This window comes from Lepidochelys kempii, chromosome 10 (assembly GCF_965140265.1).
Source record: "Lepidochelys kempii isolate rLepKem1 chromosome 10, rLepKem1.hap2, whole genome shotgun sequence".
Lineage (NCBI taxonomy): Eukaryota > Metazoa > Chordata > Testudines > Cheloniidae > Lepidochelys > Lepidochelys kempii.
The window spans coordinates 55,289,161-55,312,062 of record NC_133265.1 but is presented as its reverse complement, the minus strand read 5'-3'; the positions used below and the strand labels follow the sequence as shown (position 1 = coordinate 55,312,062).

General features: G+C 40.8%; 2 protein-coding genes across 5 annotated transcripts in view; both read right to left on the bottom strand.

Annotated features, from left to right (window-relative positions):
* The window catches only part of APBA2 (amyloid beta precursor protein binding family A member 2), a 236,861-nt gene extending 217,794 nt beyond the window's left edge, over positions 1-19,067 (bottom strand). The window contains exon 1 of the mRNA XM_073303675.1: positions 18,980-19,067. The gene's annotated coding sequence lies outside the window, so the exon portion shown is untranslated. The remainder of the gene's footprint in view (positions 1-18,979) is intronic.
* On the bottom strand, positions 916-19,059 carry MCEE (methylmalonyl-CoA epimerase). 4 transcript variants are annotated; one of them, XM_073303689.1, is made up of 4 exons: positions 18,980-19,043; positions 16,638-16,760; positions 10,964-11,304; positions 916-3,473 (listed from the first exon to the last, which is right to left on the bottom strand). In XM_073303689.1, exons 2-4 carry the CDS (start codon positions 16,729-16,731, stop codon positions 3,321-3,323), a joined length of 588 nt encoding a protein of 195 aa, XP_073159790.1. In that variant the 5' UTR covers positions 16,732-16,760; positions 18,980-19,043; the 3' UTR covers positions 916-3,320. The 4 variants fall into 4 exon arrangements, with proteins under 4 accessions (XP_073159790.1, XP_073159792.1, XP_073159793.1 ...); XM_073303691.1 differs by lacking the exon at positions 18,980-19,043 and adding an exon at positions 18,571-18,686; XM_073303692.1 differs by lacking the exon at positions 16,638-16,760 and having other exon boundaries at positions 18,980-19,059.
* Positions 19,068-22,902: the final 3,835 nt, after the last annotated feature.

The window sequence follows — 22,902 nt, the reverse complement described above, 5'->3', positions numbered from 1 at the left end:
AAAAGAGGGCTTGGAGCGTCTCTCCTGAAGGTCATGAGAGAGTGTCTAAAGTTGGGGAGGGAGTTTAAGCTTATTTTTGAATGTCTGGTTACTCTAAAGAGAGAATAAGTTTTGATGCATATAGTGTGTGCTCTCTTCAGAGTAAGGTGAGAGCCCTATTTTCTACCAAGTGTTTAGTGATTTAAGTTTTTACTCCCAACCCAAAATGAGATTGTTACAGTGAGCAAAGGCAGCAGTTGCCTACACCCCATGGAACCCTCTCTGAAGTCAATTAGTTGAGAACTCGCTGGTAATTGTTGCTGCAAATACTGTGTGACAGAATTTTCTAGTGAGTACCTAGGAAACTGATAAAGAGCCGTATGGGTGCTGTAGGAGACACTGTCTGAAGAAAAACATCTCAGATATAAAAAAAAAAAAAAGTCCTGTTCACTCAAGACCCTCATCCACTCTTGGTCAGCCTTACCTATTACAGTAATTCCTCACTTAATGGTGTAGTTATGTTCCTGAAAAATGCGACTTTAAGTGAAACGATGTTAAGCGAATTCAGTTTGCCAAAAAGAATGAAGGTAAATGGGGGGCGGGAGGGTTAGGTTCTAGGGAAATTTTTTTTTGCCGTACAGTACAGTACTGTAGTTGGGAGGTACCCGCGCCCTATCCCACACAGGCACAGCCCACCGGCACTGGAGACAATGAGGCAGCAAGGAGGCTGAAGGTGCTGTAGGCTAGGAGAAGCACATTGTGCAGCAGCACCAGCAGCAGCTTCCCCTACTCTGCAAGCACGAGGGGTGGGGGCTCAACCCTCAGCCTGCCCACTCCACCCCTTTCTCCAAGCCCCCACCCTTAACCCACCTCTTCTTTCCCCCCCTCCCTCTCCTGCCCATGGCAATCAGCTGGTTTGCAGCGTTCAGGGGAGAGAGGGGAGCCTGCGTGCCAAGTCCTCACCCCTCCCGCTCCTTCCTGAACGCCTCAAGCCAGCTGATTGCCACGTGCAGGAGGAGGAGGGGGAAGGCGCTGATCTGCAGGCAAGAGGTGCTGGGCGGGGAGCATAGGGGAGCTGATAGGGAGCCAAATGACATTACAGCGAAGTATTGCACAACTTTAAATGGAGCATGTTCTGTAATTGAGCAGGGATGTAAGATCGAAACAACGTTAAGCGAGAGGACGTTAAGTGGGGAGTTCCTGGACCAAGTCAAGCTAGTCCTCAATCAACATAGGGCATATAACTTTAGATAGGACAAAGGGGAAAGAAAGGAATTTTAACCTGGTAGTCCTTCTACTCCAGTTATTGTGATAGTAGCCCAACCCAACAGTCTCAGGTTCAAAGACAAGTAACCAATAATTTTAGCCAACAAAAAACCCCCTGTAATCTTGACATTTTAATTCTTGATTCATTCTGAAAGGGGAAAAAAAAAGCCTCTTGTTCCTCAAATGATCTGAAAATAAAATAATATGTAAAATAATAACCAGGATTTCTAGAGTAGCAGAATAAAATTAAGGGGGGAAATTAAGTACTTACCTACCTTTCGCTGGCTTAATTATCTACAAAATTTAAACTTGCAGAATCTCACTATTCTATAAACAGTTCACTGAACAGATGTAATAGCCCTGCACAAGGCTCAGTGCATTTTCCTTGAGAACCAATTTTTACTTCAGGTAGGAATAGAACGGTGAGTCCAAAGTTAACATCTTTAATGTATAACAAGATTTCTTGCATTATTAAGGTTCTTGCGTCAGAAGACCACCACACAAGCTTTCAGGATCTTCAAAGTCGTGATTAAATCTGACTTAGGTGACCATCATATATCTGTTTTTATTGTAGCAAACAGGAAATAAAGCACAAATTATTTAACTTCTACACTAGTGCCCAATTATTATGGATTAAAACTGGATAAAAAAAGTAACCTGTTCCTAAAAGGAGGAAACACTTCCTCTAATTGTATCCAAAACTCTAAGAGTGAAATTCAGAAATATGCTTTATCATATAAAATATAGAATAATCTAATTATTTATAAATCCTTTAAAGAGCTTATTATTTATTTAACATTTAAGGATGTGGCCTTCAAAATATGCAATTTCTATTTCTGCTGTAGATGCCCCCCCCCACAATGTAAAAAAAGAGATTGGGCCAAATGGTGTTCACGTTACTCATGTGATTAGCTTTATTAAAGTGATGAAGAGACTTCTCATGAATAAAGTGAACAGGATTTGGCCCCTTATAAACTATGGTCCCAATCTAGCAAACACTCAAACATGAGTAGTCTCACTGACTTCAGCAGAACTACTCCGAGATGTAAAGTTAGTATTTGCAGCACCAGGACCTAGATGGCTTTATTTATCTCTTGGTAAAATAAAAATTCATACACATTTTAATAAGATATCACCTGAAAATGTTTTTGTAAAGGAAAACAAAATATAAATTAAAATATTAGTCATTAGCCTTTTTTTGGTATGTCCCAGATATTTTCCTAATAGTCAGGTTTCAGTTCAGGCACTCAAGATCAATCAGGAAGAAAACAGAATAAATCAGTATGAGCTAAAATTTAAAAATCAAAGATATATCTGCTGACAAAACTAAAACAAAATAAGTATTTGGTAATCACAGTATATTTAAAATAAACCAATTATGCCCCTATAAATCTTGATTTTTTTTCATATATATGTAATACATAAAGCTACAAAATGGTGATTTAGACAACAGTTTTCTTGGCAGCAATTGTTATGGTAGAGAACAGTTGCTTAGCAATTGCAGACAACCAAACAATAACACAAGGATCCTATAACTGAATGAACCAATCAATATGGAGCTCAGATAATGCTTATAATGATGGAGACAGAAAATACAATGTTCTCTTGTAGACTTCTTTCTTACAGCAATATCTGAGCCATCTTCTTGTTATCTAGAAGTGGGTAATACAGAGCAAAATGATATAGGGTAACCTAGAAATCTATATATTAAAATTATGCCACAAACTGATAACAAAAAAAAAAAGACTTTATATTGTATATGTACCTCAGCTCATGTTACTATTTAAATTCAAAGTCTAATGGAATCCAAATACATTTAAATGTATTATTTTTGAAGGTCTGAACAAAACAAAAGTCATAGCCCCAGATGACTAGGAGGGTTAACAGTGCTTTAGCTTCCTCCTGTATGTATTGTTATTTCTCCACATTTCACAACTTAAGAGCTGTAATGCGTTTAATCAACAAGAAAGAATTAAGTACAATGACTTTTACACAGTGCAAGGCATAATACAAATTCCAACACCGTCTCATTGGGTTTGCAATTAGTTCATAATTTCATTTTTTAGGATTACAGCTCAGGCTTGCTCAAGTTCTACAAGGACTCCATCACAATCTTTAGGGTGGAGAAAAATCACTGGTTTGCCGTGCGCCCCTATTTTGGGCTCTTCGCTCAATATTCGGATCTTCTTTTCCTTCAGTTCTGCCATAGCCGCTTTTATATCATCAACCTTATAAAAACAAACATGTATACAATGTGGAACATTAAAGTGTATGATTCACAGATTTTATATTAGGAACAATAGTGTAGTGCCATAATAAAAATAAAGCACTACATAATTCTAAAAACCAAAAATGCTACAGAAACATGCAGTTACCTGGAGATTTTAATCAAGAAATGTCAAGAAGATTGTACTATATTTAATAGTTCTGTTTGTTAAGAGATTCTGTAATACATCAACCTTTTAGTTACTTTATAATGCAAAATTAATAAATAATCAAAATCAATAGCTGTAAGCTCCACATTGTTCCTAAATAGTAGATTGTATAGCTTTACAAGATCATTAACCAAGGAATGCTTTCCCATCTAACTGAAGACAGAATCCTGACTCATTAAATGCTGGGGTTATGTACCATTCACTTAGGTTCATCTTGATCTTACCAGTTAGGTTTGGTATAAATGGATCTCCTCAGAGACACCTCGAACTACCAAGAATACTAGAGGATAATACACACCGGACTGTGATCCATTTTCCTCTTGGGCAACTGTATTTCATAGTAAAAGTATCATCACATATATAATTTCAGGGCAACCTAAAAAGAGTATTTAACATGGACTTGTCCTTAAGTTGTGCCAAATGGTTGTTACTTTGGATGTGCTGATATAAAGTGAGACTTTGATTCACCCAGATCTCGAATGCAAGCTTGTTGGAAGAACAAAATTAACATTCAGTTTAGCACAACTACCAGTTAATAAAGTCCCGGCACTAGAACAACAGGAGTGCTGTTTTTCAAGACAGGTGCCTGGACATAGCTAAATGGATAAGCTTAAAAGATGTAATTGTGAAAACAAACTTTACATAATGCAAATGCAGAGGAAGTAGAATTCAATTAAGTCCTAATCCTTTTCAACTGAGATTTTTTAAAAATCCTGAAGTTGCTGCAGTCATACCCCCATACTGTTACCAGTTTGCTTTTTAGAAAATGCTAATATTAGAGAACCCTTAATTACAAGTGTAATACATTCTGTGATGGGTAGTAACCCCTTGAGGTTCATCCCCTGAGTAGAGAAATCAGCACAGCTGCCTGCACTTCCTGCAGAGATAGCTAGCAAAACCAGCCGGAAGGAGAAACATGGCTGGGCTCAGCTGGAGTGAATTACTGCATCCCAAGGGACAATAATGAGAGTGAGCTGTGAGAGTCTCTGGGTGCATCTCCATTAGGAAAATATCTGCTTGGTGACTGTGTGTATCAAGAACCGGTTCCTCTCCCCTTCCACCAGGTGTCCAATATGCTTTCTGTAACAGGTGTTAAAGTGTTCCGACTATTCTTTGCCAGTAGCAAATTATTTTCAACCACACTACAATGGGTCATTTTTCTAGGATAGACTAGGACTCCTCATTGTAATTTGGCCTTACATAGGAATATCAGGCCATCCTAATGGAAGCCCTAGAGCTACAGGAAGCCTTTATTGATGCTTTTATCTGAACTCTTTTGAATTTGTTTAGAGAAATTTTAGCACTAAATCTCTTGCAAAATTCTAGCTGCCACAAGCCCACACTCATCCATTTAATTTAAACTCTGACTGTTGGATTTTGTGGATCTTGGCTCACTTGACCTGTTACATCTGAAAATATATATCTTTTCAACATAGTATTTTTACATTTCACAGCAAGGAATGACTGAGTGCCACATTTCTTATAATTTTTCAGACTTAACAGTATGCCATCCTTTGACAGTCATCTTTGGTAACTTCTGCACCATGAAAGGTCACAGATCTCTTGCTGAACAGAGCTCTACATGGAACAACATCATGCTTCTTGAAAGGTTTCAGAGTAACAGCCGTGTTAGTCTGTATTCGCAAAAAGAAAAGGAATACTTGTGGCACCTTAGAGACTAACCAATTTATTTGAGCATAAGCTTTCATGAGCTACAGCTCACTTCATCGGATGCATACTGTGGAAAGTGTAGAAGATCTTTTTATACACACAAAGCATGAAAAAATACCTCCCCCCACCCCACTCTCCTGCTGGTAATAGCTTATCTAAAGTGATCACTCTCCTTACAATGGGTATGATAATCAAGTTGGGCCACAGAGACCTCCCTATCAACACTACAAAAAGAAGGATTCTAGGTGGACTCCTCCTGAAGGTCGAAACAGCAGACGGACTTCTACATAGAGTGCTTCCGCCGATGTTCACGGGCTGAAATTGTGGAAAAGCAGCATCGCTTGCCCCATAACCTCAGCCATGCGGAACACAATGCCATCCACAGCCTCAGAAACAAATCTGACATCATAATCAAAAAGGCTGACAAAGGAGGTGCTGTTGTCATCATGAATAGGACGGAATATGAAGAAGAGGCTGCTCGGCAGCTCTCCAACACCACTTTCTACAAGCCATTGCCCTCTGATCCCACTGAGGGTTACCAAAAGAAACTACAGCATTTGCTCAAGAAACTCCCTGAAAAAGCACAAGATCAAATCCGCACAGACACACCCCTGGAACCCTGACCTGGGATATTCTATCTACTACCCAAGATCCATAAAACTGGAAATCCTGGGCGCCCCATCATCTCAGGCATTGGCACCCTGACAGCAGGATTGTCTGGCTATGTAGACTCCCTCCTCAGGCCCTACGCTACCAGCACTCCCAGCTACCTTTGAGACACCACTGACTTCCTGAGGAAACTACAATCCATCGTGATCGTCCTGATAACACCATCCTGGCCACTATGGATGTAGAAGCCCTCTACACCAGCATTCCACACAAAGATGGACTACAAGCCGTCAAGAACACTAGCCCCCGGTAATGTCACGGCTAATCTGGTGGCTGAACTTTGTGACTTTGTCCTTACCCATAACTATTTTACATTTGGGGACAATGTATACCTTCAAATCAGCGGCACTGCTATGGGTACCCGCATGGCCCCACAGTATGCCAACATTTTTATGGCTGAATTAGAACAACGCTTCCTCAGCTCTCGTCCCTTAACGCCCCTGCTCTACTTGCGCTATATTGATGACATCTTCATCATCTGGACCCATGGAAAAGAAGCCCTTGAGGAATTCCACCATGATTTCAACAATTTCCATCCCCCCCATCAACCTCAGCCTGGTCCAGTCCACGCAAGAGATCCACTTCCTGGACACTACGGTGCTAATAAACGATGGTCACATAAACACCACCCTATACCGGAAACCTACTGACCGCTATTCCTACGTACATGCCTCCAGCTTTCACCCTGACCACACCACACGATCCATTGTCTACAGCCAAGTTCTGCGATATAACTGCATTTGCTCCAACCCCTCAGACAGAGACAAACACTGACAAGATCTCTATCAAGCATTCTTACAACTACAATACCCACCTGCGGAAGTGAAGAAACAGATTGATAGAGCCAGAAGAGTTCCCAGAAGTCACCTACTACAGGACAGGCCTAACAAAGAAAATAACAGAACGCCACTAGCCTTCACCTTCAGCCCCCAACTAAAACCCCTCCAACACATTATTAAGGATCTACAACCTATCCTGAAGGATGACCCAACACTCTCACAAATCTTGGGAGACAGGCCAGTCCTTGCCTACAGACAGCCCCCCCAACCTGAAGCAAATACTCATCAACAACCACATACCACACAACAGAACCACTAACCCAGGAACCTATCCTTGCAACAAAGCCCGTTGCCAACTGTGCCCACATATCTATTCAGGGGACACCATCACAGGGCCTGATAGTGTGGCTGATGTTATTAGAGGCTCGTTCACCTGCACATCCACCAATGTGATATATGCCATCATGTGCCAGCAATGCCCTTCTGCCATGTACATTGGCGAGTCTCTACGTAAAAGAATAAATGGACACAAATCAGATGTCAAGAATTATAACATTCATAAACCAGTCAGAGGACACTTCAATCTCTCTGGTCACGCGATTACAGACATGAAAGTTGCGATATTACAACAAAAAAACCTTCAAATCCAGACTCCAGCGAGAGACTGCTGAATTGTAATTCATTTGGAAATTGGATACAATTAACTTAGGCTTGAATAGAGACTGGGAGTGGCTAAGTCATTATGCAAGGTAACCTATTTCCCCTTGTTTTTTCCTACCCCCCCCCCCCCCCGACGTTCTTGTTAAACCCTGGATTTGTGCTGGAAATGGCCCACCTTGATTATCATACACATTGTAAGGAGAGTGGTCATTTTAGATAAGCTATTACCATCAGGAGAGTGGGGTGGGGGGAGGTATTTTTTCATGCTTTGTGTGTATAAAAAGATCTTCTACACTTTCCACAGTATGCATCCGATGAAGTGAGCTGTAGCTCACGAAGTAGCTCATAAAGTACTCCTTTTCTTTATGCTTCTTGAAGTATCTTTGAAACAAACACACACTCCAGCTCCTAAAAGATTTAAGTAGATATAGTCATTTTAAATATTCCTAGTGTGTTCCTCTCTTTGTAGCTGTAATTAAGTAGTGTTGCTATTTCTACTACTTAGCAGTTTGGAGTTTTTTTTAAAAACAGCCCTTACCACTTATTATTCCTGTCTTCCCCATCCCCATTTCTTGAGTTCTGCTGTAGTCTTTTACATTCTCCTAACAGCACTGCAAAACAATTCTGCTTAACAGCAATTTGAGCAGATTGAATTAGTCTTTTATTTTAATTTCTTGAACAACTGCAAATAGATACTATACTTACAAGAAATATAAAACATTCTGATCTACTGAATTTGAATGCAATTGCTGAGTCACTAAAACAGAATTTATAAAGTGAACAGTAGCCATCTCCGATTTATTATCCACTATATAGGTGTACTTAAATTTAATTTCAAGGGGACTAGTCACGGTAGTAAACTTAGGCACACTTAAGGGCTTGCCTACATGTAAAACATTGCAGCAACACAGTTGTGCCACTGTAGCGCTACTGTGAAGACACTACTCATGTCCATGGGAGACTTCTCCTGTCAGCATAGGTACTCCACCTCCCTGAGAGGCAGTAGCCAGTTCGACAGGAGAATTCACACCCTTGAGTGATGTAGTTATACTGACCAAATTTTCTAGTGTAAGTCAAGCCTTAGGGTTTACAGGATAAGGGCTTAACTGTTCCCCTCCCTCCTCCTCATTGTTTGGGAAATGGAAGCAGGGAATAGTCATCCCTCCCTGACATACAGCCATAGGCAGAAATTTACTCCTGTGGGGGGAAGTCTACACTTCTTGAAAAGGAATTGCATTTTTGCTGCATTAAATTATGATCTACCATTTCCTGAAAAATACATCTTATTCAAAAGGACGCTCAAAGAAAGAACTGGAAAAGAGAACTAATAAAAGCATGCTTTTTGTCCCATTCCCCCCCCCCCCATGAATGATACACTATATCATCGCTTGTATTAAAATTCAATATGCTTAAACAGCATTCTGCATAATCATACACTGCCATACATGGGCAAATCACCCTCCTCCCCCCACCTCCACTTTTTGTCTTGTTGGTTCTATTTTTTTTCCTGTGGAAGTCATTAATTAAAAAGATTTATTTAAAGTAATTTATTACTGCAGAAGTAGACTAATATGATTTAATACTTTACCAAGCTCTAAACTATTGAGCCATGCAAATAGAACAAATGCAGTCCAGGAACTCTGTGCTAGCATGAATCACAAAACAGAATCTATAATTGCCAATATAAAACATCCAGCCTCGGAAGAAGTTAAAGCAGAGGACTGGTAGCCAAGACTCTTGTGTTCCATTCCCTCCTTTACCACTGACTTACTATCTAGCCTAGAACAACTAATTCACTATGGTTCATTTAATCTCTTTATAAATGGGAATACCTCAGGATTTTTTATGTTTGTGAAATGTTTTGAGTTCCCTCTGTGAAAGACAGATAGAAGTGCAACTATTAATGAGCAAGATTTTCCTCTAGCCTGTCAACTCAATGCTGACCTACAGTCCTTCTACTATTCCAGAGAGTCAAATGTGGGAGTTTGTTTTCCCTGTCTCATAAACAGCCAATTGTAGCCTTTTTTCTATATATGACAAGCTTCTAATTCATCTGTAAGAATATCTGAATTAAGGCTTTTTGTTTTAATCTTCACTTACATCTGTTCCACAGTCAATGACAAATTTCCATAGCAACTGAAATTGGGGAGTTTCCATCTAAGCACTCAATACTATTTTTGAATGTTACTTGTTAATACCAATCCACTACCTTAAAGATTATTTTCTTGTTCAGTGGAGAATATATCCTAAAGTTTTAATATTAAATAATAAATATTCAGGGCAGTTATAATATTTCAGTTGCGATAAAGAAAATAGAAAATTAATACACAAAGTATCAATTTACAGACTAACACAGACAAAAGGTTCGAAAAGCGTAAAGCATAAATCAAACAGCTTGAGACTTGTCCTATCCAATTTTTATAATTTTGTATTACACGTTTGAATTTTTATACATTTTCTTTAAGAATAATGCGAGCAGCTCGGTTTATGATATCAACTGCTCTGCATGTCATCTGAGCAGTGCTATACGGTGATTGGCCGGTCTATACTGACAGGCTCTACTTTGAAAATATGGAGGCTTAATAATTTAGGGGGAAAACTTGGATATGTTATACATGTGAAGAATTTTCTATTTTTCTTGTAAGTATGTAATTTACGATACTTATAGTTTATGGACACAATCTGGCAATCAATTTAACTTTATTCATGTGAGTAGTCCTACTAAGTTCAACAGGACTACTCACATGATTAAAGATACGCATGTGTGTTTGAGACGGGTCCCTATATTGTATATGAGGACCATATACAATATGCAACACAATTAAGTGTATATTGTGATAACCTTTAAATTTTGATTCTATTCTGAAAAGTGATTGTAAAAAAACAAACACACACGACCTTGCTCAGTAGTTCTACTCCCTGTGAATATGCAGATTCATCTCTGATTACCTAATTTTACTACTCTCATCTCTGAGAACCAACACAGCAGTGAGCGTTTTCCCAGGATTCTTTTCTGACTTGCATATTGAATTTTCAACAAAATATAAAACACAGGAACTCTGGTAAAACCCCACTGTCTTCAAATTATGCTCTAATTTACACTTGTGCACCCCATTATAAGTGATATATAAAAACTGACACACACAGGTTTTTCCAGTGCATATATTTTGAACATCCCGAAATTGCCACCTTTGCTGGACATTGCTACATTCTATGAGTTTGTCCCCATTTCTTTCAGGCAGGACATTACAATTATTGAATTCAGTTTGGGCAGATTAAAAAGAAAATAAAACTGCTTGTATAATGATAATATGAAATTGGCCTGAATTTCATCACTGCAACTTCACTTTTTATTTGCTGGTCTTCGGTAGAATTACCCAAATGATAATGACTCGGCATAACCAATGTGGGTTTTTATTCAGGTTGAATCTATTAGAAAGTATGAAGCTGTTTAACAAGATAAAGATTTTTTTTAATATAATAGAAAGTATGCATGTATAATACCTCAATGCAGATATGATGCATTCCTCCAGCCTTGTTTTTTTGCAGAAAGCCTGAAATTGGACTTTTTTCTCCCAGAGGGTTCAGCAGTTCCAGCTTTGTGTTTCCCAGCTCCACAAAAACAGTGTAGACGCCATGTTCAGGAAGAGGAACTGTCTCACTCACCTGGGCTCCTAAAACACTCTTGTAAAAAGACTGGGCCTTTTCCAAATCAGGTACCGCAATTGCTACATGATTGAGTCGCCCCAATTTCCACAAAGAGCATGGAACTTTTTGAGTTAAGGAGCGTGACACTGATAAAGTCCGTACCGTGTGTGCTGTAGTTTGCAATCTGGTAAGAAGCCCTGTAAAATTGAATGACATCGTCATAATCCTTTTGAAAAAAAATTAATGCACGTCCTTTCCCCTTTTAATGAAGCCCAAATAACTCCTATGTCCTTACATTTATGGTATGCTAAAGACAGAGATAGGAAGATAGCAGGGAAGCATTTTCTCTTCTTCTGCTATCAGTTCAATGGCTTTTTTTGTTCTGAAACAAATTAATTCAGAGGAGGTAAATGAAGAATTTATAGCATGAATGCTCAGATGTGTCCATTACAAACAACAATAGGGATTTTTTAAAAAAGTTAATTTTAAGCTTCAGTTGAGCTTGGTATGAAAATAAAGATTTTCATAATTATATGCACAAGTTTATAGAATTTAAGGGCCAGTTACACACCACTAACCTGTACATTGTTTTTGTATTATTCAGAGCTTCACATTTAATAAAATAGAAATAAGGATGTAAAAAAACCCTTTCTAAACATAATGAAGAACTAATATATTTATTCCTAAAGCCCAAATACCTATAGAAAGGTGAACAATCTTAGTTGCTTCCCAGTGGAGGGAGATGTGATCAAATGTTAAGTCACAAGAGTGGTAGCCAATAACTCCCAAGTTTTATTCCATCTCTGCTATTCCATCCCTCTGTGATGTTGGGTAGATCATTTTGCCTCTCTTCCTTTCTTAGTTTTCACATTTGTATAATGGACTAATACTTCCTATATCACAGGACTGTTTGAGGATAAAAAGTTAGTGAAATGCTCTACAGCTGGAAAGAATTCTAAGGATTATTCTGTTTAACATACAGCATCCTTCTACAGTTACCAACTTTGTAATATTTACATACCAGATACTCCGGCAGAATTGCCGGAACCTCCCCTGCCCCAGCTCTCCCCGAGGCCCCATCATGCCCTGCCTCTTTCCCGAAGGCCTCACCCCTCCATTTGCTCCTCTTCCTTCTCTCTCCCCTGTTGCTCATTGCTTTTCCCCTCTCCCGCCTCTACTCCCCTCTGCCTGGGTCAGTAGGGTCTTGCCTGCGGAGGCCAGGGCTTGGAGCTGCAGCCGCCCGATGCAGGTAGGAGGCGGCCGTGGCTGAGTACAAGCTGGTGTGGGTGATGACCTGGTGCCTCCCTCACCCACAGTAACCAGACTTTGGGTGTCTGGTCAGTAGCTCTGACTGGATGTTCTGGTCGAAAACCTGACACCTGGCCACCCTATCCCCTTCTTAGCCATTTTAAGGGTATTCCATCTCAAAGCATTTGCTAGGGCCAAATGTTGTTTGCTCTATTAATGCAAACAGTTTCTCTGACTTCAATGTGACTACTTGCATGAGAAACGGAGCAGAGTTTGGTTCAGAATGTACGCATAAGGTCATTAACAATATGGTCACCTGATGGCATAAAGGCAGGGGTCTACATCCAGGCAGAAATGGGTGAATAAGATCTGAGACAATTTAGTCATGGAAAGGCTCACTGGCATGAGAAACAACATGGACCAACAATTATGGCAGCTGAGCTCTTTGTGGATGTCTCTGAGGAGGCCCTTGTTGAACTTTAACCTGCTTCTGTGGACTCCTGTCTACTCATATTGGACTATTGTCAGGGCTGTATATTTGTCAGTAGAATAAGTGATTTTCATTTTATATACACACACACACGTCAGTCCAATACTTGGCATTATGATTTTTTCTTGTGACTGGCTATGAACCAAACTGAGAAATTTGAGAGCTTGGAGTTAAAATCTGGGATGCACGACAGGCTTAGAGAAGGAAGGATCTCATAATTAGGAATAGTGGTTTGCTATAGTGGTTCATGGATTTTGCCATTTCTCTTGGTTGTGGGTTTTTTTTGGGAGTGGGGATAGAGAAGTGCCATGAGTTTGCACAGCTTGTTTAAGAGGCATCTGTACAGCAATGCTGCTCCTGCTGCCTTTGCAGAGGATGAAGTCTGTAGCAAAGAATAAGAGATATTAAGTATATTTAGAATATAGAGGTGAACTATAAGTATTAATTAATGTTGTAACATAGGTCCTCAGATCTGTGAGATATTCAGCTTAGCCACACAAGGCCTTAGGCCTGAAACTGATGTGCATGACTAGTTGACTGAAAGATAATCCTGTACCAGTGAAGTGTAAAATTGCAGTAAAATACATGTTACTGCATAGTTTCCAGAACATCAGCATTTAATAGACTGGAAACTATGGCACAATGTACCAGTTAATGCCACAAGATGCCCGATAACATTTTGGGGAATTCTATAATAACCTCAAGTTGCTATAGTACATAGATATTAATGAGAATAAGGGGTAGTAAGGAGACACCCAGTAAGAGATGGGGCATCCCTAAATTAATGGCATATGGATAAGGAAAAAGAGATTGGAACCCTTATGCATATTTATGAGCAGCAGTAGGCATAAGCATACCTCAGAATAAAAAGCTGTTGTCCAGCCTGAGTGCTGGGGTGGGTGTGGGAAAACACAGGGGGAAGACACCAGGATGACAAATGGTTGATGAGGACAATGAAGATAATGACTGACACTCCAAGGTCCCCTAGCAGGAGATGTGAGTGATGCCAGTCCTAGGGCTTAACACTGTCTCTCTATCTGCTCTTGTATTTCAGCATTGGTGGGATTGTTTATCTGCTTAGTGGATTTATCAATAAAGGGACTTGTGATAAATTGCAATTCTTTCTCATGTGCTTCTAAGGTCTCTAATTCAATGATCCTGATCAATATTCCTGATACTGTAGCCCTCAGGAGACAGAATATTTATTGACCACTGCAGTCTAAGAGATTGAATGATTATTTATTGATTGAAATTGATTAATCTCCAATCCATACTAAGGCTCCAGGTTAGAGAAGAACACTGAAGAACTGTGCAGAGGAAGTGATTCAGTACTGATCTAGGTCTCGATTCTACACTATTGAAGTCTATAGGAGCTTTGACATTGACTTCAGTAGATACAAATTCAGATCTCTGAGGACGAATACCACCTACTGAGTCACCTATAACAATTAGGTTAGTTTTCTCTTCCAAATACTGGCCATTCCCATTTCTGCTTAGCTTGCTAAAAATGCTTGATTTTTAAGAATATTGCAGTAGAATTGAACTGGCAGGCCCTGGGAGAGGGGTTGTAAATGGTTGAAGCCATTACTTAAATAATTTTGAACAGTTTTCATTATAAAATAAATATTTTAATTAAAACAGAAACAGGCCATAAGACTTATGAACAGGAAACAACACAAACATATGGTCTGTCTATGTGAATGTCTAGGGCCTCCTCAGCTGACTGCAGAGATAATCAGAGGAAACTACAGCATGAGAAAGAGGGTTTAAATTAGGATTACAAACTCCAGCAAGGGCACCCACCTTTAGGCTTCCGGCTCATCAGCCTTTACCACTCTTGGGCAGAGCCCTGTGTCTCTTTCCCTTCTGATGGGTTTTCCAGGCTGCACAGTTCCCTGACTAAACTATGACGTCCCCAGCAAGGCAGAGTGCCTAGGCAGGCCTGCTTTGATTTTATCCTCAGAGGCTAACAACAGGGCAATTGCCTACGGTTATGCTTGCTCAGAAAGAGCAGTATGGTATTTATTCTTACAAATAAGACATTAAAAACAGTAAAAACATACACATATGCTAATAAGCTTACCAGAGATCACCCCAACTCCAACAAAAGCTCTGGCAGGTGAACACTCCTTCAAACCCCTCCAAGGGTTTTTCTGTGGTCACAAGTTCGTAACTGCCTTGACTCAAAACAGCCACCCCCATTAATCGGTGAGTCGCTCTTTTATCCAGTTTGGGTCTTTCTGATCTGTCCTCATATAACAAGCACTCAACAGACAAAAGGTCCTCTCCTTCTTACATTTGCATACATAACCCCCTAGAGATTTCCTGAGAAACACACTTAACTTTCAAGGCAAGTCTACTCTAGAAGCACTACATTGGCACAGCTGCACTGCTGTAGCACGTCTGGTGAAGACGCTCTGTGCCGAAGGGAGAGCGCTCTCTCGTTGGCATAATTACTCCACCTCTGCAAGAGGCAAAAGTTATGTCAGCGGGAGATAGTCTCCCATCAACATAGCGCCAGTATGAACAGTGCTTAGGTCACTGTAACTTGTGTCACTCAGAGGGGGGTGGGGGGCATCTTTTCCACAACCCTGAGCAACATAAGTTAGATCAACTTAAGCAGTAATGTAGACCTGCCCTAAAAGTTCATTCCTATCTGCCCCATTGTTTAGAAGAATCTTCTAAAGTTCACAACACTTCCCAGGGTTTCCATAGTCATGTTTCCTAAAGAAGTCCCATACAATCCCACAATAATGTATAAACATTTGCCTTTTAATTACAATTAACTCCTAAAATACTTAAACTTAATTCAGTAAATTTGGTCCATGGTATTGCAGGAAATTGCATATTCTGATATATAAAATGGCTTGCTAAAAAGTTAATCTGTTGACAGTGGGTGCTGGAATTTTCTGGGGGTGGGGAGGGGGAGGAAGGTACGGTGAAGACAGGGGAAGGAGGGCAGGACAGGGCAGATCTCCCATCACTAGACTACTGCTGCCAGAATGAGATACAAGTATGTATACATGAAACCAGTGGTTACATTTTATGCCAGTTTTTGCTTTAGACCATGTCAAAGCTCCCAATGCCTCAAGGCCAAGCTTGAGTATCAGAAGCCTTTTATGTATTCTCAACTTCTTTACAACCTCAAATGCACAATTCTGCTATGAAATTGTGCCAAGGATGCATTGAGGCTTTGGATGTTTTGTAGAACATACAGAATAGGTTGGTTTACGTATTTTCCAGTTTCTGTATTCTTTGGCTTGGTCTACACTTAAACAACTCAGGTTGACATACTTACGATGCTCAAGGGCGTGAAAAATTCATGCCCTGACCACCATAGCTTGGCCAACCTAAACCCCGGTTTTGATACAGCTATGATGGAAGAATGCTTCTGCCAACCTAGCTACTGTCTCACAGGGAGGTGAAGTTCCCACAGCAACAGAAAAACCTCTTCCATTGCTGTAGCCTGCGTCTACACTACTGGGTTACAGTGGCATAGCTATGGTGCAATAGCTATGCTGCTGTAACACCCACCGCGTAAACATGGCCTCTGTAGTGTAAAGCAAGTAAGTTTGCTTTCTTCTGGTGACTGGTTTTGTTGTCTCTGGGATAGATTTTTTAGTCAGACAAATGTCTCTCCATTGACTTTAACTGAATTATTCATGATTTACTCCACTGTATACAAGAGAAGAACCAGGCTCTCTGCTCATTGTGTAGCCCAGACTACTTTGACTGAAGCATTTTTCCTGGTTGAAATTTGCAGATGCTGACCATGTGTAGATAAATTCTTACGTGCAATTTCTTTTTTCTTTCTTCTTCTAATGCAGTCAACATCAATGTCCACGGGGTATTTTGAAGACCTACTTTTTAAATGTACACATCTCATGTTTCTAGGGATGGTTCAGAGACATTGCCCTTTAAAGAAATATATGAAAACAGGATCCACATAAATTTCTTAGTCATCTTCCCCATTTCACTGAGATTATAGAATGCATGTTATGTCACTTTCTTCAACTATAGTACTTTTAAAAAAATCATTCTTAATGATTCTAAGCAGTATCTATTTGGACTACCTATTCAATTCATTATATTGGTGTTCACTGATCACCAGCAGAGTGTTCAGCAGAATTCAGACACACACAAAATAGCTCCCGTCCCAAGGAGCTTGCACTCTAATACAGACAAAACAATTTTAAAAGCTGGGGGGCTGATGCAGCATCCATTATAAAATTAAGTCAGCACATACTTAATTACAACACATTTCAATGGTGCAGGATCAGATATTTTATTTTTTAATCAATGGGAGCTGCACAACCAATGTAATGGTTACATCAAACACATGCGGAGTCCCACTGAACTCAATAATAATACATGTGAGAGAGGTTATACATGAGAGTCACCATTACAGGATAATGCCCTTCGGAACAATTCTCAAGTATGCTGAAGGAAAGCTACCCTAAAATTCCAGAGCAGGAAGGGTCCTCATGTGGCATAGAGCCACTAGTATATCCAACACCACCTCCCAGTCCCTGAGCACAATGAGCATAGGGCATGGGTTAGTTATTCCTAAACACCAGCAATCTCCAAGTGCCATTAACAAGCCAGCACAATTTACACAGCCTTTGGGCTTCTGTAATTTATATTGGGGATTGCTCCAGATGACCCCAGAATCCAGGGAATCAGAAAGTTTGTACTATCCCATAAAATGGACTGAGTGTTCTTAGGTATTTTAGCTGCCTGTCTCATACTAATGACTAGACAGCACTCTGCTTCTTCTTTGATAGTCCCCGTTTGAGATCGAGTCCATGGCTAAATTGCACAATAATTTAGTTTTGGCACTGTAACTGAGATCAAACAATCTTTAACTCTTTAGAGAGAAAAGAATCATGTCTCCACATAAGGGAAGGAAGAGAAGTTTGCATGTAACATCCAAGATAAATATTAAAAAAGTAGGCATTATGCTTCAGGTTTGCCCCACAAGGCTTAACACCCTTTATTTTTCACAAGAAAACAGAAGATTCTAACCAAGACAAAATCCAATTTTAAGAGTTATTCTAACAATCATCTGTACATTCCAAAAAATTCTATTCATAGAGTAAATACATCCACATTTTTTTTCTTATTGTGCTTAGTATTAAAAACAACCAAACTGGTCTAACACTCTTGCACTGAAAACTTGGGTGAGTTCTTTATTTTATTTACAAACAGAAAGTCATCTACATTTAACAATATATCTAACAAAAAACACTGCAAACGTTTAGCAATGTTGAAACTATGTATGAAAATAAGAAAAAATGTGGGTATGTAGCACATTTCGTCTGTGGGAAATCGGGAAGTTTGCTTATAAGATGCATTAATTCTACATATCTAAAAAAATGACGTCCTGAAGTAATCCTTCAAGAAGCTCCATGTGGATAGCATCCTGCACCTATTAAAGACAAGAGACCTCTATGCAGAGATCTGACCATACAGAGCAACTTAAGGATCAGAATCTAAAACTGCAATACTCCACAACCCAGCAGTCTGAATTATTAGGATCACAAATAAATAAATAAATACAAAATAGAGCATTTAAACTGTACAGAAATACTCATCACGCACAATTTCATGACTTCTCACAATTAATTAAAATAATAAATTCTCATCTGTCGATATCAATAGCTTTCACAAGGCAAAAACTATTTTACAGAAAGGGAAACTGAGTCACAGAAGCTAAGTGACTTACCAAAGGTCAGACAAGTCTATGGCAGAGTCAAAAAAATACAAGCCAGGATTCTTGACTAAGTCCCATGTCCCATTCACTGAGTCACTACCCAGGAGCCACTCCTCAGCGTGAACAACCACCCATTTGCACTCACCTACTCAGCATGGGTGATCTGCACCTTCCCCCTAAATATCTTTACCAGGTGCAATTCTCCTTCCATGGCCTCCACCGTTGTCTGTACACACTGTTCCTCTAACAGGGGTACTTTGTATATCCTGTTTTTACCCCTATACTTAGCATGTGCAATTCCCCTGCCATGAACTCCCCCACCCCACGACCTATTTAACACGTGTCTCTGGCCGTCCTCGCTTCCCCACCTGCCCCCCTTATTCAGCGCGTTCAGGCTCCCGCTGCACCGCTCAGTATCTACCTGCTGCTACTTTCCCCATGCAGGCTGCCATCTTGTCTCCTGGCTCTTCAAATCTAACTTTATCGAGAGCCTCTTCCCGCGAGCACAGCGGCAAAGGCAGGAGGGGCCGGGCTGGCCGGCCGGCCGGCGCAGAGCCAGGCTGTGCTCTCAGCGGGGCAGCCCCTGCTTTGGCCACTGCAGGGAGCTGCCCTCCAAGGCGGGGGGCACAGAGCTGCGGCAAAGCCCAGTTCTGCAAAAGGAAATCATCAGCCTCTGGCTGTGAGCAGCACCACCAGCGACTGGGTGAAGAAGCGATTCCGTTATTTGCTCCAAAATAAAATGTTTAATAGCTTGAAACATGCTGATTTTTCATTTTGTGCAGAAACTTTCTCCTGGCAACAGCGTTGGCGCTAATGAAAATTAGTGTTACCAACTCTTGTGATTTTATTGTGAGTTTTGCATTAATGGTTTTTCCTTAAAGGCCCAGCCCCTAGAGTCAGGAATTATGTGTCTCTATGTGAGAGAAGCAGCTGAGACAAAGAAAGATTAAAGAAGCCCAGGCACAGCAAGAGAAGCCCCAGTAGTATGACCCTCAGAAAAAAATGAGAGAGAGCTTTTGGGTAAAGTGCTGTCAGAAAGAGCCTGGGAACTGTGACCAAATAACCTTCTGTTGTTTGAGTCCTATTGTGTTCATGGAAACCGGATTTTATAATTTATTTTAGATAAACAAGATTGTATCAAAAAGATACCATACCTGACTCCACCACCCATTTCTTCTCCTCGCTGAAACAACCTTCAAGACTCCCAAAACTGGGTAACTGCTTTAATCAAATAGGGATCTGTCTCCCCTCTCCCTCTATGAGAGTGTGGAAGGCTCTGAGTGGAGTTGAAGGAGTGTATGTGGAAAGTACACACCATATACGAACATTCAGTGCACTGTAAAGCTCAGCCTCACGATTGGGGGGGAGCTCCCTTCATCCCAACGCCCAGGGGAGGTTTTAAGAGGTGGACTGTGACAATAGCTGGGATGAGACCAATAAGATCCATTACTATGTGGATCTATCAAAACTCTGCAGAATGGGAAGAACCACACAGGAGACAAGGTTACTGTAACCCCAGAGAATAACAGTTGGAGAGTGGCTTTGCAAATTGCAGCCTGGGAGGTAGGTGGATTCCTCCCTTCCCACAACACTTCCCCAACTGCTGCAGAAGCTCCTGGCCTAGTGCATAGTTTGACCTTCAGTAATAATCTTGAAGGAAATTATCATGTAATGTGTTAGAAAGAAAAACATTAATCCATGCTAATACACCAGTTCTGTGAATATGTGCCTGGGTGAATTTTGAGTTTAGTGATGCAAAATACCATCAGACATTTTGTTCTCAATGTCTGCTGAAAATGTATGTTAAAAAAATAGTTGAATCTAGGTCACAGAGACAAAACTGCATAGTAAAATAACTGTACAGTTACTATATTTAGCAAATGTGTTCAGTGCTAATAACCATCCAAATCTAGGGTAGTATTAAAGTCACCCAAGGGGAGAAAACAACAATTATACAACATACCATTTTAGGGTCTGCTGTTGTAAATCTTTATTCTCACAAGTACTCCCACTTAAATTAATGGGATTATTCATTTGAGAAAACAATTGAGGATCAGAATATATTTTTATATAGTGTCTTCCAAACAAGGTGTATCCCTAAAGCACTTTGCAAAATCCTGCAATTTGTCTCAATCCTGCAATTCCCTTTTTATGGCAAACCCTTGGGTCTGTGCAAATGCTCACTGGATCTACCCATGTGCAGGCAGTATACAGTGTAAAATCCAGGGAATGTTGGTAGAAAGATATTATATGGTAAATAAAAATATTCCATTCAAGAAGTGTAGACTGAGAGGGGGGAAATATTTTGTTTAAAAGAAGGTTTAAAAAGAGGTAAAGATTCAATGACAGAGAGGTATACTTGGACAACTGCTCCAGAAGGTAGGAGCTGCAGAGGAGAAGGCTCTTACACAACTAGTGGTGAGACTATGGGAAAGGACAGAGAGGAGGCGAGTTTTACTTTAGTGCAGGGAGCAGGCAAGGAAATAAACAAGGTATAGTATTAAAATTGTTATAATAGTAACAATGTCCCATACTTTATTTACTATATATTACATAAATATATACAAGTACATTAGTGCCATTACTCTAAAATCCACACTCAAGATTTCTGTCCCCACCATGTACACTCAGCTTATTAAATGAAACTAGTAAAAAATAAAAGGTCTGTCTGAATAGAATTAATAAAATTGTCAAAATAATTGGATAAAACCATATGGTTTTCTAGACTGCAAGCAAGTGATAATGCCTCTTCCAAAAGTAACTATAGCTGGCATATTGCTTACTGCGAATTTGTTAATTGCTAACAGACCTTGTGATTTGTCCTTTGGGAATATCTGAGATTGTCTTGCAGGTTCCTAGGGTGTGGGAGGAAAAGAGATCATTGTAGTCTTAGGAAGAACAATTATTTTCTACCTCCAAGTGAAGCAAAAAGGATTTCTGAATCTGTATATAGTGAGTGGGGGGTCAGGGGCTTGTGGAGGAATGGGGAGAGAATTCCATGCAAAGGTGGGTTTTGGGTGAAGAATTCTGGATAAGCATACTTGTATGTGGAAGTGGAGGAGTAGGATTCCTGGGGAGAAGAGTTTGGGGAGGGAGTTGGGGAATTTAAAGAGGGGGTAATTGAAAATACCAAAAGGGAGTGTCTGGGGGTAATTGTAAGCAGGGGGTTGCAATAATGGGAATGGGTATCTAATGGGTATCTATCGAAAGGAGGAAGATCAGAGATGAGTGACAGTGCAAGACATAGGGGAAGGGAGCTTGAAGGATTAAGGGATATAGTGGATGTATAAGAGACTGAGTTAATGCATGAGAGATAGAGGATGTGATTGAGAGAGCTGTCAAAACACTGCCAATCTTTCATCAAATCCTCCCACTCTAACTCTCTCTGCTGGGTGTCCAGTTTCACTCTCAAAAGCAAGTCATAGAATATCAGAGTTGGTAGGGACCACAGGAGGTCATCAAGTCCAACCCCCTGCTCAAAGCAGGAGGGATCCCCAATTTTTGGGCCAGATCCCTAAATGGGCCCCTCAAGGATTGAACTCTCAACGCTGGGTTTAGCAGGTCAATGCTCAAACCACCAAGCTATCCTTCCTCAAAGGGATAACTATGAAGGGAGAGAGAGTAGACCAGAGAGGAAAGGAGGTGGCACAAAATGGTGGGTCTTGCTCACCTACAGACACAGGACTTATTTGGGCGCACAAGCTATCTTTGCCTATAGAGAAGAAGAACCCACTACCATTTTCAAAATTAAATGAGAAAAACCTTGTAGCCTCCATGCTAGGTTTTTAATAAAACCAATAGAGACTGCCCAATAACACCATGTCTCGAAGTCTGAACAGCCTCCTTTGGGGGCCTTTCTCGAACTCTCCCCTTCCATAACATGGCCTCTACCGCTGCGACAGCATCACGCATGCCGGGAGCTTGGAGGTAGCCCCTGGGGGCGGGAGCTGGGCAGGTGTGACACTGGCAGCGCAGTGAAGGGCCTAGACAGCGCGGGGGGCAGAGCAGCCTCCTGGGGCGGAGAAGGGCGTGTGGGCAGGAGCTGGGCCCGGCCGCGTAACCCATGTGGTGCAGGGGGCAGTGCGGTTTCCGTGGCACCCAGAGCCTCTCCTCTGTGATACATTTGAAAGCTGTTTTGGAAGCTACTCCCGTGGGGGCAGGAATTTGCTGGCGTGAACGAGTCCCCGGCCTTGCAATCCCTTCCCCTTCCGGGAGGGTGTCCCACCCTGCGGCACACGCGGCCGCCCGGCCGGGGACGAAGGAGGATCCCGAGGCGGAACCCTTGCGAGGCGGAACCTTTCTGCCAGTGCCCGCGTTGGGGTCCGGAGCGGGTCGGCGGACTTG

Coding starts and splice junctions, on each gene's coding strand:
- MCEE (XM_073303689.1), bottom strand. CDS start 16,731: ATGAGATGTGTACATTTAAAAAGTAGGTCTTCAAAATACCCCGTGGAC. Junction 11,305..16,637: donor AAAGAAAAAAGAAATTGCAC/GTAAGAATTTAT, acceptor TCAATTTTACAG/GGCTTCTTACCAGATTGCAA. Junction 3,474..10,963: donor TGCATCATATCTGCATTGAG/GTATTATACATG, acceptor TGTTTTTATAAG/GTTGATGATATAAAAGCGGC.